The sequence below is a fragment of the Drosophila takahashii genome, chromosome 2R (genome assembly GCF_030179915.1).
Source record: "Drosophila takahashii strain IR98-3 E-12201 chromosome 2R, DtakHiC1v2, whole genome shotgun sequence".
NCBI classification, from domain to species: Eukaryota; Metazoa; Arthropoda; class Insecta; order Diptera; family Drosophilidae; genus Drosophila; species Drosophila takahashii.
Window position 1 is genome coordinate 39,088,520 of NC_091679.1, and position 16,908 is coordinate 39,105,427.

The 16,908-nt window shown below is 39.9% G+C and overlaps 2 protein-coding genes across 10 annotated transcripts in view; one reads left to right on the plus strand and one right to left on the minus strand.

The window, feature by feature from the left end:
* LOC108061184 (uncharacterized) overlaps window positions 1–16,908 on the minus strand; it is a 32,436-nt gene that overhangs the window by 2,953 nt on the left and 12,575 nt on the right. For 2 of the 9 annotated variants that reach the window (XM_070213465.1, XM_070213466.1), the window contains exon 2: window positions 507–634. In XM_070213465.1, coding sequence (XP_070069566.1) covers window positions 507–634 — 128 coding nt within the window. Of the gene's footprint in view, window positions 1–506; window positions 635–1,370; window positions 1,743–6,485; window positions 8,858–15,387; window positions 16,520–16,908 lie in introns of those variants that run through there. The other 7 variants (XM_044393008.2, XM_070213462.1, XM_070213461.1 and 4 more) reach the window with 7 other exon arrangements.
* Window positions 8,206–13,476, plus strand: LOC123002695 (uncharacterized). Its single transcript, XM_070213620.1, has 3 exons — window positions 8,206–8,363; window positions 8,491–8,663; window positions 8,726–13,476. The coding sequence occupies exons 1-3, from the start codon at window positions 8,206–8,208 to the stop codon at window positions 13,474–13,476; spliced, it is 5,082 nt and encodes a 1,693-aa protein (XP_070069721.1).

Below are 16,908 nucleotides of genomic sequence, written 5' to 3' on the forward strand. Positions count from 1 at the left end.
AATTTCGGAAAATTATAAATGCAATTTTGTGGTGATTATTGATACCCATCGAAATGAAGAAGAAATTTCTCAAATCGGACCAATCATTAAAAAGTTATGAGCAAGAAAAGGAATTCATGCATCCTTTGTACTTGTACTATATTTAGTTCCTTATGTAAAATCTCCACAAAATATTAAGTTTTTATTAATAAATTGTTGATAAGTTGTAGTTGGTCAATGTCGGAATATGACATTACTTCATATCGATAAGAATATCGTATAAGCAAAAGTAATTTGGTTTAGTAAATTGGTTTGTGAATTGGTGGGAGATATAATATTCCGCCGAGCAAATATTACACGCTATAAGAAGACCACAGGACAAATACAAGAGGCAACACGTGGAATGTGGATTCTGACGAAATAGTGTGACGCTTCCAGGAAATCACACACACACATACATAAATTGTGTATATTCTTATAGTCAAAAAAAAAGCAAGGCCTTAATTTAATTTTCAGAATATACTCACCGGAATGCCAGCTGGCAGGAATCGGTCCACACTGTGCACGGGAATGATGAAGCAGTCGCGATCCAGGGTGGCCAGTGAGATGGGTTCCGCTCGTGTGACTCCCGAGTTGGCGCCGCCACCAAAGTTCACTGTAAGGTACAGTGAAATTCCATTAATGGGGCTGCTTCGAAGCCTCAGAGGCAGTAAAGTTAGACATTTAGTTATAGAAATACATCAAAAAAAGGTATTAGCTTTCCGCCAAGCTAACGATGATTGCTTCAAAGCTTCGCCTTAAGATCCTTTGAAAGCTGCAATTAATAGGCATTTTGCTAGTATAGTTATAAAGGAGATCCCAGAGATCTTTGTTGTACAGCATGTTATTCCCCAGTATTTTGCGGCAAAATACTGAAAGCGAGGCAAAGCTTTTTGGCGTCTCCGAGAACATGTCTAGCTTTCAGTATTTTCACTAGTAAATTCACCAACAATCAGATATAAAAAAACAGAAAACGAAAACGGAAACGAAGACAAGACAGAACTTGCAACAGTCAGTTTGAAGTATTCGTATTGAAGAACCGGATTAGAAATCGGAACTCTTGAGGTTAGCTACGTACAACGTGCAACAAACATTAATTGGGGAAAACTGGGAGTGGGATTAGGGTGTTTTTTGTTTTGGGAGGGGGTGCAACATATAGGGTTTGTTTGAGTGTGTCAGTGTGTTTTTTTATTTTTTGGGTGAGCTGAGCTGGCAAAATGACATTAGTGTTGAACGAGTAGTTTGGGCAGCAACAACAACAACTATAGTTGAGATCACATCGGATTGATTTAAATCAGATGGGGCTCTCAAGTTTTTTATTTTTTTTTGTTTTTTTTTAGGGGGACTCAAACCTTGCCGCGTGGCTGCAGCTGCGGCCGCTAGCAATGTTGTTGTTGCCGTGGCCACCGTTGCATCAGCGTACCCCAATGTTGTTGCTGTTGCTGTCGCCAATAGATGTTGCTGCTGCATTTGCTGCTGCAATTGCTGCTGAAGTTGCTGCTGCTGCTGCAGGCGGATCAAACTGTTACTAGCGCTGTTGTTGTTGCTGCTCTCCGTACCCGGTCCGCTGTTGCTGTTCCAGCGCATCAGGGAGACGGACGGCCGTCGGTCGACCAGTGGCTGCGGAATGTCCAGCTCGTAGGGCAGATTGCCGGGCAGGGCCAGCGAGGGGGCGGTGCTCGACAGTGGGGTGCTCGGGATGCCTGACAGGGCGCTACATCGTTCTGAAAATTGGAGTCTGTCGATACTTTATATGCACACAAAAAACACAAGAAACACACACACAGCAAACACAGAACAACAAAACGTGGAGGGGGGGGGAGGGTCAATGAGGGTGGGAAAAGAGTGTGTATGGTAAGGTCTCAAACACTGTGCTTTGTAGGATGGGTGGATTTTCTTTAAAAAGGGTTTATAGGGGCACAAAGAATATCATCGGAATAATGATATCGAAAACAAAGGAACAATTTGCATTTTAATGCTACACTTGTAATGCTAATGGTACTATTTAATAGAAACTTTTATTAAAAGCCTTTTTTTTTTTGTAAATCATTTATAAATTTTTTTTTTTTAATTTATGTTCATAATTTATTCTAGCACGTAATAAAGTTAATGTAGTATCCTTTTGGTTTTGTAGTTTAAAAAAATATCAAAAATTATTTTAAAGATAATTCTTTGCTCCTATAAGATTTTCAGTTTAATGTAAGCCCCAAAAATTGTGCCCCCAATAGTTTGATGTGTAAAGTGCGAGGTCAGGGGACTAAGTTCCTTTTCGTTTGCTGATTTTATTAACAGTGTGGGCCAAAACTAGACACATTCATCAGTTTGGTGGGTTAGTAGGCTCTGCTGCCGCTGCTGATGCTGCTGGAAATACTCCTTAGACCTTGGTTTCCGGGCTAAGATTCAAGGCCATTGCCACAGGCGTTGTGTGTGGAGAAAGAGTTAATCGGGAAATCAAATAGTAACTTACATACGCTCTCGCTTTTGCTTTCTGTGCCCCTTAAGCCAAGCCAACTGGAAACCGGAAGATTAGCTGATGCTGGCACTCACACACTCACCTCCTCACACACATATTCACACACACACACACTGACAGTTGCAAAATGAGGAGCTTAGAAGGCAGAAGCGATGCCTCGATTGCAACTAAAATCCATTAAAAGGTGAAGTCCTGACTGGGGTTAGTAATGAACAATTTATGTCCGAATAATACTAAATAGTTTAAAATAGTTTTCCAGAATTTATCTTTTTTTATTAACTAATTAACGTATTCTAGAATTATAAAAGATCAAATTATTTATTCACATATTTTCAGGCTCTTTTGGTGCTTGAAACTGATAAAATAAAAATTATAAAATTTAAATCATTTTATATACTTTATTCTGGCATAATTTTGGGCACCCATTTAGTGTTATCTCTTTCGAAATTCATTTCTTTTTTTGTTAACTCTAATGCTATAATCCCGTAATATAAAACTTTTTATTACTATAAAATTAAATTAAATTGAGCACTTTTTCTACCATTCAATTATAGTTTCACTCTAACTGTATTAAACAAGCCCCATTCATAAATAATAAATCCTCTATTACACTGACCCTCAATTAGGCCGCAATAAATGGTCCCACCTGCCAGTTGGCTGTTTGTAAAATTGATGGAAACATTTCAATTGAATGCCCTGCAAATGGCTGAAATGCAAATGTCAGGTTAATGGAGCACAAGTAACTGAGGGCCAGGCTCAAGCGACTACAAGGGAGCCTAAGTAATCAAGAGAGACAGAGAGAGGTAGAGAGAGAAAGAGTGAGACAAAGAGTAAGCCATGTTTGTGGATGATTGAAATGGACGCTATGTAATGTAATGTCTACAGTAAACCATTGAAAGAGCGAACACGGATATTTTTAATACTTTACAATAAAAATAGTAAAACGCACCGCTTAATTAGCATTAACATTATTTCTAGTTATTATTATTATTCCTTAATAAGTTGTTGTTATTCACGTCTGTAAAATCTGGAAGCAGTTCGCTTCCAACAGACAACTTTGAATTATGTCACAATCCAAGAAGCATGTAATTCTTAATTACATACTCCTAAATGTGCTTTATCTACGTCCTCTTCTCCGGCTGATGAGGTAGCAATGACGCCCTACCGAAATTTGCAAATCCCGGAAGATAACCTCTCGAAACTGTTGAGTTATTTATAACCAACTATCAAGGCCAGCCAGATTTAATTACTGACAGAAAATTGTTTTAATCCCTTATAATTTTTGTTGTTTTGGCGACATCTATGTTTCGGTTGTCAGGCTGAGGCTTATCAGTAGCTAATAAAAAACTATGTTTTATGTACATAAAGGAATATACAGTCATGTGAAAAATAATAGAGGCACTGCAACAAAAATGTTCCAGCTTATGTATCTCCTTAAAAAAAAAGAATCAACAAATGTCTCGCTAGATATCTTCAATAAATGCTTAAACATGAAGAAAAATTACTTAAGAAAAAAAATTAACATGGTTTTGGAGATTTTGATTATTTTGTGTGACTGCATCAGTTTAACAAATGAAAAAAAATAGGAACACTTGCCCACAAAATATTGAAGTTTTTACAATTTAGTGTTTCTCACTAATTTGTTGATACAAAAGTAGTCACAGAAAGTTCTTTTAACAATTAAAAATCTAAAAATTAACATTCAATAACAATAACTTCAAAAACTCAAAAAAATTAAAAAAAATTGTCTTTTTTTTCGTAAAGTGATTCAAAAATTCGGGAAGTGTATCCAAAAGTAATAAAAAGTTCACCGCAGGAGGCGAAAAATCTTAATTATCCAACACATTGGAGCGCAATATTTAAAATACACTGTAGACACGATGCGTTTGTATTTGCTAATCGTCAAAAGTCGATTATTTTTTAATAAAACTTTTTTAAAATGCCTTTAAAACTTGCAGCAAAAAATTTCAGGCCAAGCCATCCATATATAGTTATTATTTTAGACGATACAGAACCAGTCAAAAATGATGGCCTGATGATGGCACGGCCTCTGATGAAATGGCTCAATGGCCAACGGCCCGATGGCACACAAATATATATGTTTGGCCTTTTTTGATTAAGCTCTCATTAAAAAAGACCGATAGTCACCGCCTTAATGTTAAAACTCACAGTTAAAACCATCTTCAACGAAGAATGATCGGCTATGGTGCAACTTTGTGTGGTCTCGTCTATCGTATTGAAGACACGAATGACAGCAGAGTCCTAATAAAAACGATCATTGAAGTGTTTTTGTTCCATATAAAAGGCAATATGACCCTTAAATTGGTATTTCAATAGGTAAACAATACGAAACACATTGAATGATGAAGTTTAGTTTTCGAATACAAATCTCGACTGGTAATGTTAATATGCTCAGTCTCCGGATTTCGCAAGTCGAAAAAAACGTTTTGCCAAAAAACTTTCAACCAATTAAAATAAAAAGAAGTTAAATAAATTAAATGGTTATTACTTTTTCCATAATTATTAACAATATCATAGAATTTCTGATTATGTCCCTATTATTTTTCACTCCCAAAATGGGATATATCGCTTGAATTTATTTACCCTAATTTTTCTTTTTATTTAAGTAGTGCAAGCATCAACTAACTAAAAAAAAATTGATACCAGCAGAATAACTTAAAATAGTAACTTTATAGAAATTTTCCTCAGACGTTACAAGGTGTCCCTATTATTTTTCACATGGCTGTATATACTGATTATGTTATTCCGCTCTGTATGTGTGTGTGTATTAAGCTTACTGCGCAGTTCGCACCGATAGTAAGAATATAAAAGAGCTGCACATCAAAGTGACTTTAGTTTCAAAAAGGCGATCACCATGAAATTATTAGTGAGTAAAGTTTAGAATATATTTCTTTGAGAAAAATTAAAACTTTATTTATTTACCTCTAGGATGCCATAAAATTTAATTCGCTTCGAACTTTTCGGCAAACGCAGTTCGAATTGGAATTCGAAGCGAAGACAATTTTATGGCATCGAGGTAGATTTTTTATGTGACATAGTCTTGTTTGTATACGAAAATATCGCTTTGGAATAATGAGTATTTTGTAAATTTTTCTTTTAATCCTTTCTATATTTTATCCTTTAGTTTATCCTGCTTGCTCTGGTGCTAGTCCACTCTGTATATAGTGGCCGTCACTGCTATAAATACAAGTATTGCCATGGCGAGTGGGTACGAGTACGTGTTTGCTGTCATCGAAGACATAGAAGGGATCACTTTATCGAGAAGCGATCTTCCTGGTGCCCTTCAGTGTATCGTGGATGATAAATATTTATGTATACGAACATTCCAAATTTGAAAATATGTTTTTTTAAATTTTGAATTTAATCTTATGTTGGAAAGAAAAACAAACGTGTTCGAGATTTAAGAATGAATGCTTGACTGTTTTTAAAAAGTGCTTTTGTTTTGGAAAAATATAAAACTTTTTATTAACTCAAAGCATGGCCATCGATTCATTTTACCAATTATGAAACACCCTTCAAATTGTTCATACACATTATAAAAATTTGATTTAAATATAGGTGCTACAGCCCAACAATATATATAAAACTTGTTAAACCTTAAATTGCTTCTTAAACTATAAAAAAAATTACAAATACGCATATTTGTAACTTGAGACATAATCCTTTTTACAATTTATGTATAGTGCTTTTAAGGTTTTTATAAATCGATTTTAATTGAATGTCATGGTTACGGCTGCTAGCATATACAATGTATAGGGTATTCCAAATACTTTTGTAAAATGAGTACTTATTTTTGCTCAGAAATAAATATTGGCACTAAGAAAATATGAATCTAAAATGGTTTAATATTATTTTAACTTTTCTTTTTCGATCGACTAATGATCTGTTCACTCTTTCGATGGTCTACTGTATTTGCAATGGCGTGGTTGTTGCTGCTGCTGTGGCTGCTTTTGCAAGGCGAACGACAATTTACCTTCGCCCACATCGTAGCCGGGTCGGTTGGGCGAGAAGAACAGGTGGGTGCGGTAGTGGATCTCCTCCGGCTGCTGGACGAGTCCCATATCCCTCGAGCGCTTCGTCCTGTTCGCCTTCGATTGCAGCTTTCCCCCGCCGCCGCCCGATTTGCTGGCCCCCTCGCGGAAATTCTTGCGAAACATTAAATTCATCGTGAGTTCGGTGGTTGAAATGCGTCTGGTTGGGTGGACTTGTTGATGGTGGTGGGCGGTGGGCGGTGTGTGATGGGTGGTGCTGTTGTCTGGTGGCTTGTTGTGGGTTTTCCTAATTGTTGACCGCTCTCGGGATGGGTTCTGTTTGTCTGTGTGGGTTTTTTTTGTTGGTCTGTGTGGCGGTGCGTGTGCCTGCTCCCTTTGTTATCTGATTTGTCGTTACTGTGGTTTCATTTGAATAACTTTCGCCGACCGTTTTTTGTTTGCCTCGCTATTTGGGTCTGTATTTAATTTAATTTCTGTTTTAAAGGACCGGCAATTTATTTGCATTTACCGAGGTCATGCAGCCAGAATGAAGATAATGAAGATAATAATTCGTTGATGTATATTTGTTAGCGGATAGAATATTATCAGAGTCTAGGTAATTTATTTTATAAGGAATATTGACAATATTTTATTAAATTTATTAAATAAAAAATTAAAGACCAAATTTTATTTAAGTGAAATAAAATTGTTTATTTTATACACAGAACAAAAATTAACGAAAGATCAGATTGATATGTCCAGGTTAAGTTAATATTTTTTAAAGATCTATCTTGATTTGATTTGAAAATATCAAATTGATATCTTTGAATCATAAATTTGACATTAATCCGAAAGATAGAATTTACTCTATTTCAAATAGAATTTTTTTTTCTGTGTAGTCATCAATTATGTTATCTATTGATATTTAAAGCACATTTATTTCGAAATGTGGAGATGACAATCTTAAGTCAATTTTATTATTGTTTACTTTCGTCACCCCGCTGTAGTGTTGGCTTTTTAACTTTACTCGAACACGCAAATGTTTCGTTTAGCCCGTTCAGTTCGTTGACTTGCACATTTGGCCAACAAAAATGGTGTCGGGTCACGCAGCCGCAGCAGCTAATTAACTTGTAAATCCGTACTCTTATATCAATTGCATCACGAAAGGCATCTCTCTCTATTTATCTCTCCCATTTGTTGTATGCTTGCATTTTGGGCCCAGCATTCGGCTGGCTGGCCCTTCGTAAATTCAGTATGAATTCTGATCTCGCCATAAAACGCATTCTCGTCTCGCCTGCTGTACTCTTTCGATAATAAATTGTTAACAAGCATAAACCAACCCAATTTTCTTATTTTCGTTTGCATTAACTAATAAAAAAGCTTATTAGTTCAACATTGGTGACCCCGACGTGATTCGTACAAAAACAATATTAAGTGCAAATCACATAAATAAGTCTATTTATTGACTTTTCGTTGTTGCGGCTGCGGTGCATTGGCGGAGCCAGAAATCATTTGTCGAAAAAATAAAGCCTTGAATGCAGTGAGCGCTATAAATAAATAGCATTTTTGTGTTGCCGAAATTTGCATAAAAATTAGTTATATATTGGAGCGTACATAGCCAATTAACGGGCCGTTATTTCTTCGTTTGCTTTGCGCTCATCTTCCCGCTGAAACCGAATTTCGGGCATTTCGTCTGCTTGTGCCGTTGTTGTTGTTGTAGCCATGCCTACGGGAATTGCTGGAGATGCTACCGCTGATGAAAACAGGGTGATATTTTTAAAGCGCAAGGCAACTGCTTTATTTAATAGAGTGGAGCGTTTAGTGGATTCCCTTTCAAGTGCGGCGTTAACTTCATGCGACGAATCCGGGCTCCACGTGAGGTTGGAGCTGATTGATGAGCTTCAAGGAACATTTAAAAAGGTTCTTGGTGAGCTCGAAGAATTGGATTTCGAGGAAATTGAAAGTGATTTGAGTGAAAAATTTGATGACATTCTCGTACTTTTGAAGTCATCTGTTCGATCCGAAATTTCAAAGCGCGCCTCACAGCTCCTTTCGCACTCAACTCTTGCTGACGGCATCACTCCCGGAGCTTTCGGCCTCCAGCAGCGTCAGCCTCGACATAGGGCAACATTACTGCCTCCACTTGAGCTTCCAAAATTCGCTGGAGGTTATGCAAATTGGTCTGATTTTTATTCTATGTTTACCACTATCATAGATAGTCACCCTGATCTCACCAACATAGAAAAGCTGCAGCATCTACGATCATGCCTGAGGGATACTGCGTTGGAAACTATTCGCTCGCTGGAAATTTCGGACGGCAACTACGCAATTGCTTTGGATTTACTGCAAAATAGATTTGATAATCGTCGTTTGGTTTTTCAGGCACACATTACTGAGATCCTGGGAATAAAGGCGGTGCAGAGTGGTTCCGTTTCGACACTTCGGGAGCTGTCGGATAAATTCAACGCTCATATCCGCGCTCTTAAGGGGCTGGGCACGACGGAACAAATTGCAGGATGCATCATCGTCCAAATCCTGTTCCAAAAATTGGATCCGGCAAGTCAGGCCAAGTGGGAAGAGCGTTTAGAGGACCCTGCCTTCGTCAACTTAATTCCTACTTGGGAGTCAATGGCATCATTTCTGGAGCAGCGGTGCAGGACGTTGGAGACGATGGATTTTGCCATGGCAAACTATGCGCCGGGCATTCAGGTGGGAAGTAACAGAATACCCAATACGCGTAGATCAGCATTTGTTGCCTCGAATTCGAACCCTTGGATCTGTATATTCTGTAATGATGCAGGTCACTCCATTTCTTATTGCCAGAATTTTAAAGCCCTGTCTCCTACGAATAGGCTTCAAGAAGCAAAACGGCTCTGTCTTTGCATAAATTGTCTTAAGGTTGGTCATCAAGTTAGGCAGTGCAATTCCAGTAATTGTCGTGCATGCGGATCGAAGCATCACACCCTGCTTCACATGGGAAACTTAGCTTCCCTTTCTTCACAAGAAGGAGCACCTCTTCAAGAAGCAATTCCGTCTGCATCACCATCTGCACTGCCTTCCACCTCGACTGCTCTCATTGCACAGGATTTTAGTAATGATATTGTGCTCTTAGCAACGGCAAGCGTATTAGTAAAAAACCGCTCCGGAGTTTTCGTTCCCTGTCGAGTTCTACTCGACTCTGGCTCCCAGCTGCATCTAATAACGTCCCGATTCGCAAGCCAGCTTCAAGTAAAGAAGATAAAATCTTTAGCATCTGTTACTGGAATAGGAGATTCCAGTTTTGTGACGGATGGTCATTCGGTTAATATTACGGTTCGGTCCCGAACTTCCGATTACTCAGCCAACATTACCGCGGTGATTGCTCCGAACATCACAGAGCGGCAGCCTAGCTTCAATGTCGACATCGGCAATTGGAAAATACCTAAAAATATTCAGTTAGCGGACCCCAGTTTTTATACTCCCCAGCGGGTGGACCTTTTAATCGGAGCCAGCCTCTTTTACGAGATGTTATGCGTTGGCCAAATTAAGCTTCCACATGGATTACCCCTACTTCAAAAGACTCGTCTGGGTTGGGTTGTTTCTGGAGGTTATGGCCTCTCCAATGGCTCGTCCTTATTGTCGTCTCAAGAGTTACCCCTCGCTAGCAGGGAGAATAGTTTCGATCGGTTAGATGATCTTCTTCGACGATTTTGGGAAGTGGAAAGCTGCGCCGAGCCAATCATACGCGCTACTAAGGAAGAATTGGACTGTGAAGCACATTTCGTAAGACACGTTGTTCGTTTGCCAGCTGGGGATTATTCTGTTCGTTTACCTGCCAAGCTCAATCTAGACCTCTTGGGAGAGTCCTACCAGCAAGCTTATCGAAGATTCTTGTCCCTAGAGAGAAAGCTAAATCGTCAGCCAGCCTTGAAGGCTCAATATGGAGCATTCATAAAGGAATACCTCGATCTAGGACATATGTCATCAGTGTCTGCCTCTGACAGCGGGTTGTGCCGATACTTCTTGCCTCATCATTGCGTCATAAAGGAAGATAGCTCCACCACTAAGCTCCGCGTAGTTTTTGATGGATCGGCGGCCAGCTCCTCAGGGTATTCTCTCAACGATGTTCTTATGGCAGGCCCTGTAATTCAGCATAAGCTGTTCCAGATTCTTCTTCGGTTTCGTTCACACCCGGTAGCAATCACAGGAGACATCTGCAAAATGTACCGCTGTGTTAGGGTTCAGCCTGAGGACAGCTATTTGCAATGCATTTTGTGGAGGGATTCCCCCCAGGATCAATTGCGGGTGTTTAAGCTAGACACCGTTACCTATGGCACGAAGCCAGCATCATTTCTGGCTGTGCGAGCTATGCATCAGCTGTCAGCAGACGAGCATACAGCGTTTCCGCTTGGGGCTGAGGTCATTCGTCGCGATTTTTATGTGGATGATTTGATATCTGGAGCCAAATCCAAGGAAGAAGCAATCATCATTATGGATCAAACATCAAAACTTCTAGCCAAGGGAAAATTTAAGCTTAGAAAGTGGTGCTCGAATGTGTCAGCTGTTTTGGAGGGAGTTGCAGACAAGGATAAGGAGTCTTATTTGAAGTTTGATGATGGAACTGATTTTGCAAAAACCCTAGGTCTCGCTTGGGATCCAGTTTCTGACCAATTACTGTTTTCCTTTTCGGTCTTACAGTCAGCATCAAGACCTTGCAGGCGATCTGTCCTGTCTGCAATAGCGCGATTTTACGATCCCCTCGGGTTGGTTGGACCTGTGATCACAAAATCGAAAATATTCCTTCAACAACTGTGCAAGGAGAAGTTATCTTGGGATGAAAGCCTCCCGGAGTCACAGAATACGGAATGGAGTGCTATATGCACGAGTTTTGGGCAAATTAAGCATGCGTCATTTCCTCGGCTGGTTCTTTCTCCAAACTCTGAGAGTGAGATTCATGGATTTTGTGATGCCAGTATAGAAGCATATGGTGCCTGTGTCTACATCGTTTGCAACGGCCGATCTCAATTGCTTTGCTCAAAGTCAAGGGTAGCCCCCTTAAAAACACTCACTGTGCCCAAGCTGGAGCTTTGTGGGGCTGAACTCCTGTCTAGACTCATCGCGGAAGTTGCTGGGACTAAGGCATTTGAGGGAAAGTTATACTGCTGGAGCGACTCTGCTGTTGCGCTTTCATGGATCCGAGACGAGCCCTCCAGGTTCAACATTTTTGTAGCGAACCGAGTAGCTGCCATTCAAGAGCTAACTGAGTCAGTAGAGTGGCGATATGTTCCAACTTCTTTAAATCCAGCTGACATTCTCTCCCGAGGTGCTTTTCCTGCTGAGCTTAATGACTCTCCTTTGTGGGCGCATGGACCAAAATTCCTTTGTGGCCCCAAAGCTGACTGGCCGGCCCCAATCATTGCTGAAAGACCAACGCTTGAGGTTCGCCGAAAGATTTTACTAATAAAATCTCCATACGAAGACATAGTGGCTAATTCAAAATTTGCCAATTCCTTCGCCGCCCTTCAAAGAGTTTTCGGATACGTCTACAAGTTTAGTAATCGCATCCGTCGCCCTACGCTCACGGTGTCTGACCTTCAAGGCGGTACTCGGCTGTTGCTTCGTCTGGTCCAGCGCTCACATTTATGGGACGACATCAAATCGTTGCAGTCAAAGGGATTGGTGCACCCATCCAGCTCTATCGCATCTCTTTCGCCATTTGTTGATCAATTTGGGATTCTTAGAGTGGACGGCCGGCTAAAGAATTCTTCGCTGGATTTTAATGGGCGCCATCCAATTATTTTACCACGGAGTCATTCGGTCACTGCTGCCATTATTACTCACTTTCACGAAAGCAATCTGCACACTGGACCACGGGCGCTACTCGGCATAATTCGATCCCAATATTGGCCTATTGGGGGGAGGAAGACGGTGATGAAGGCAGTAAACAAATGTATTAGATGCTATCGAATGAAGCCTCGACTAGTGGAGCATATAATGGCGGATCTTCCAAAGGAACGACTCGATGGATCTCATGCATTCGAAGTCACTGGCATTGACTTTTGCGGACCATTTCTCTACAAGTCAGAAGTGCGAAGTAAGCCTCCAGTAAAATGCTACGTTTGTGTCTTCATTTGTTTCGCCACAAAAGCTATTCATTTGGAGTTGATTAAGGATCTCTCTACAGTGTCATTTCTACATGGCCTTAAACGATTTATATGCACTAGAAGAAAGCCACGGCAGATTTGGTCTGATAATGCAACAAACTTTGTCGGCGCTCGCAATGAATTGCTCGAACTAAGGCGCCTATTCCTCAGCAATGATCATCAGAAAGCTACATTGGACTTTTGCCTGGCGGAGGCCATTGATTGGTGTTTCATTCCTCCTAGGTCGCCTCACTTTGGCGGTCTTTGGGAAGCGGCTGTGAAGATCGCTAAGCATCATTTTTACCGCGTTGTTGGCACTGCTGTTTTAGCCTTTGAGGAGTTGCGGACCTTGGTGTGTCACATTTCGGCGGTTGTTAATTCTCGACCATTAGTCTCGATTTCAGAAAACCCCGCTGATCTGGATGTGTTAACCCCAGCACATTTTTTGAATGGTGGTCCGCCTTCATCTTTCGTCGAGCCAGATGTGACCAGTCTCAACTTCAATCGCTTGGATGGATGGCAACGCGTGGCCTACTTGCAGCAGATCTTTTGGTCCCGATGGAAGGAAGAATACCTAACACTTCTGCAGCAGCGCTCCAAGTGGCGCACCCCCAAACCGGGCCTGGTTGTCGATGACTTAGTTCTGGTCAAGGACGAAAACTTGCCTCCCATGAAGTGGCCCCTCGCCAGAGTGATTGAGCTGCTGTTCGGTGGAGATGGCGTTGCTCGAGTTGCCGTTCTGAAGACAGCGTCAGGAGTGACAAAGCGAGCAGTGAACAAGCTATGTCTGCTGCCCCTTAAGGATGATGTTGAAACCCAGGCTTCCAACGGGGGGAGTATGTCGGGTCACGCAGCCGCAGCAGCTAATTAACTTGTAAATCCGTACTCTTATATCAATTGCATCACGAAAGGCATCTCTCTCTATTTATCTCTCCCATTTGTTGTATGCTTGCATTTTGGGCCCAGCATTCGGCTGGCTGGCCCTTCGTAAATTCAGTATGAATTCTGATCTCGCCATAAAACGCATTCTCGTCTCGCCTGCTGTACTCTTTCGATAATAAATTGTTAACAAGCATAAACCAACCCAATTTTCTTATTTTCGTTTGCATTAACTAATAAAAAAGCTTATTAGTTCAACAAATGGCTTTCGGGGGCTAAGTGAACGTACACAAGTACATAAAAGTGTGTGCAAGTGGGCGCGAGTGTGGCAACGTCAAGCGGAAATTGCCAGTTTCCGGCTCAAAATTACTTAGCCCAACTGAACCGAACCGTACCGTACCGAACCTAGCTCACTTGCAGGATACGCGAACTCGTGCTCAAGTTTCCCCCTAAGAAGCGCAAATAAAAAAAATAAAAAAGGGGGAAATAAGGAAAAATAAAATTCCAAATGCCTGGCAATTACTACAGTGTGTTTGTGCCAGTTTAATTAGTTCAAGACACGGCGCAATTAGTTTTATGGTCGCTTATTGATTGCCTTGGTGCGATAAATTTAGACAGCTGCTCCGTTGGAACAGCGAAGGGGCGTGGCGGGATAGGTGGGCGGGAACAAATTGAAAAGTGCTTAGCTAACAACGTGCCGGGGCAATTTATAAACAGCCTGCCGGCTTAAATGAAGCATTAAACTCGGAAAACCCAATTTAATTATTTTGGAAAAGTCAGCAAAAGGCAATCGAAGCGAAATTAATGGAATATTTGGTATTTCCAAAACAAACTTTATGCAAGCTTAATCTTATAATTAAAATCAAATCTTTAACAGCTGGCAATAATTCCGAAAATTATTACCCTACTTATTCCAAAAATATTATTTCATTCGCCCAATAATCATAATATTTTATGAATTCCAGAAACTCAGATAGAAAGATTATGCATTTAGTGCTCTCAAACAATCTGTGGCTATGACTCATAATTTTAATCTAATTTTGCAGTAATTAAAAAAAATATTATTTCCCATCAAAATCAGATTAAGAATTCCAAATAAAAATCTTAAATAGCTAGCAATAATTCAAAAAATTATTAACCCCATAAAGTTTGTGGCAAACCGTCTTGCTGAAATGATTTCCCCAAAGCCAATCGTCAGATCACTCATCCGCCCCGTGGTGCAAGTGGCTAAACTGCCAAAATGCATTATTTAAATCCATAATTCCTTTCGCAGCCACTTGGGCATTGCCTTCGGCACCTTATATGACGCCCCTCCTAAAGTCATTAACTAAGTCAATCACGCAGGCCATCAACTAAAGCGCAAATCAAATGGAGAGCAACAACGGAATGGATCGTAAACATTTTTACAACACTTTCAAGTGGCTGGGCCAACTATAATTAATTCTTTTAACGAGCCCGGTTACAGCAATAATGTCCATCATTAAATGAGGACCACAGAAGCACACACATATCAAAATAAACAGCAGCAAAATAATCAAGAAGCCAAGACAAGTGTGAGAAATGATAGCCCCAACACCCAAGATAGAAAATTTCGCTTCATTTTCTGGCCAAAAATACTCAAGCTAATGACATAAAAATTTTGCGTTCTGTGCTTTGCCAAAATACAAAACCAAACAAGAAAAAGAGCAAAGAAAATTATAAAATTAGATTTTCTTGTAGAGCCGGGAGCTGCGCGTGCTTGGTTGGTTTCTTTGTTTTTGTACTAGGTCAAGGGGGGTATACGGCCCTTGACCTTGGCTGTAATTCTAATCTACAATTGCGCTGTGTTTTGTGTATTTATCTGTGGTTTTGTTTTCGAGAATGATTTGGGTTTCGTGCAGGATCTGAGTATAGCCATACATACATATAGATACATGAGCCCGGTTTTTTGCTAGAGATAAACAAGCTAAATGCTGAAATGTTATATTAATACGATTCTAGTTTGAATTTATACACATTTTCCCAAAATTTGTACGATTCGTTTGGATTTTTTCCGCTTGTTCTAAATGTTGTGGCAAAAACGATGTCAATTTATTTGCACATGTTTTTAGAAAATCAATTTTCGTAACAACTATAAACAATTGCAATTTTTATGAGCTTTAAATTGTTTTCCAATTTTTAATTACACTCTTTGTATAGTATTTTCACCATTTTAGCGATACAATTGGCACTTTGAGCACTGGCTTTTTTGCTCCACAAATATGTATTCAATATGATATTTATCTCATGAATGTGACATTTTATTTTGCATTTTTATTTGGCCCACATTTATGGCTCTTGGCCGATTGACCAACCAGTTTCGACTGGTTTCAGGTGGCCAGAAGCACAAACACGAACGAACGAACACAGGACACAGTGACACCTTTGTCGTTTTAGCGAATTTCTGTTTGCATTCGGTGGCGTATGCGTAATATTCTAATTAGTTTAATTTCACGTAGGTCTGCCATACGCACGACATTCTAACGAACATTATGAAGATTTATGAGTCATCTGGCGGTTAATCAATAGAGCGATTAATACACCTTATCGTTGATGAGGGGACATTAATATTTTTCCAATATTCACACGCTCTTTTTATGTCTCACAAAGGTACGTATATATAAAAATCATACGAAAAATGAAAACGTTTGGCCTGCGACGCGACAAGAAATCAACTGGCACTTGGAGAGCTTTTCCGCTTTTCCGCCGACGCGACTGCTGACAAGACGATGTGGTCGATGTCAGATCGCTCATCGTTCGCTGGGCGAGCAATTTTCATTAACTTTGTTAACCGTATGAAATTTTACAGTCAGAGCCGCAAGAGCCGCCATCGAAGCGCTGTGAAAAGCTCGTGCTCGTCACTTGTTGCGTATTCGCCATGTGGGACGGAGCGACCGGTGTGCCACTTTTCTTCTCTTTTTTTGTTGATTAATCAAATATTTATTGCATTGTATATATTTCATGTGTGGAAAAACGCTTTTCTCTCCAATGCCCGCTGAAAGTTCCTCACGGCTCGACCAATTAATGGCAAGTGAAAATGAAATCGAAAATGTTTCCGAAGCTGAAAAAAACAACGAAAACGTGAAACAGCCCACAAATAAAAAGCCACAGACTGAGTGGTTCTCTTTTATGGGTTTCCCTATAAAATGTCGGGAGCTGGTGAGCATATAAGTTTGTTTTGATTAAAAAAGATAAATATTTTTATGGTAAATAAATTAAAAAATTTATAAAATACGTTTATAATTTTTTTAGATATACAGTTTAGATAAACACTTTTTACTAAGAGTTTTTAGCAAAATTGTTTTTTATTTACATTAGCATTTTGTTTCTTCTCCACACATTAAACAAGTATCAGTCAATTTATTGTCTATTTATTGACTATTGTTTATTTAAACAGGGTAGCTGA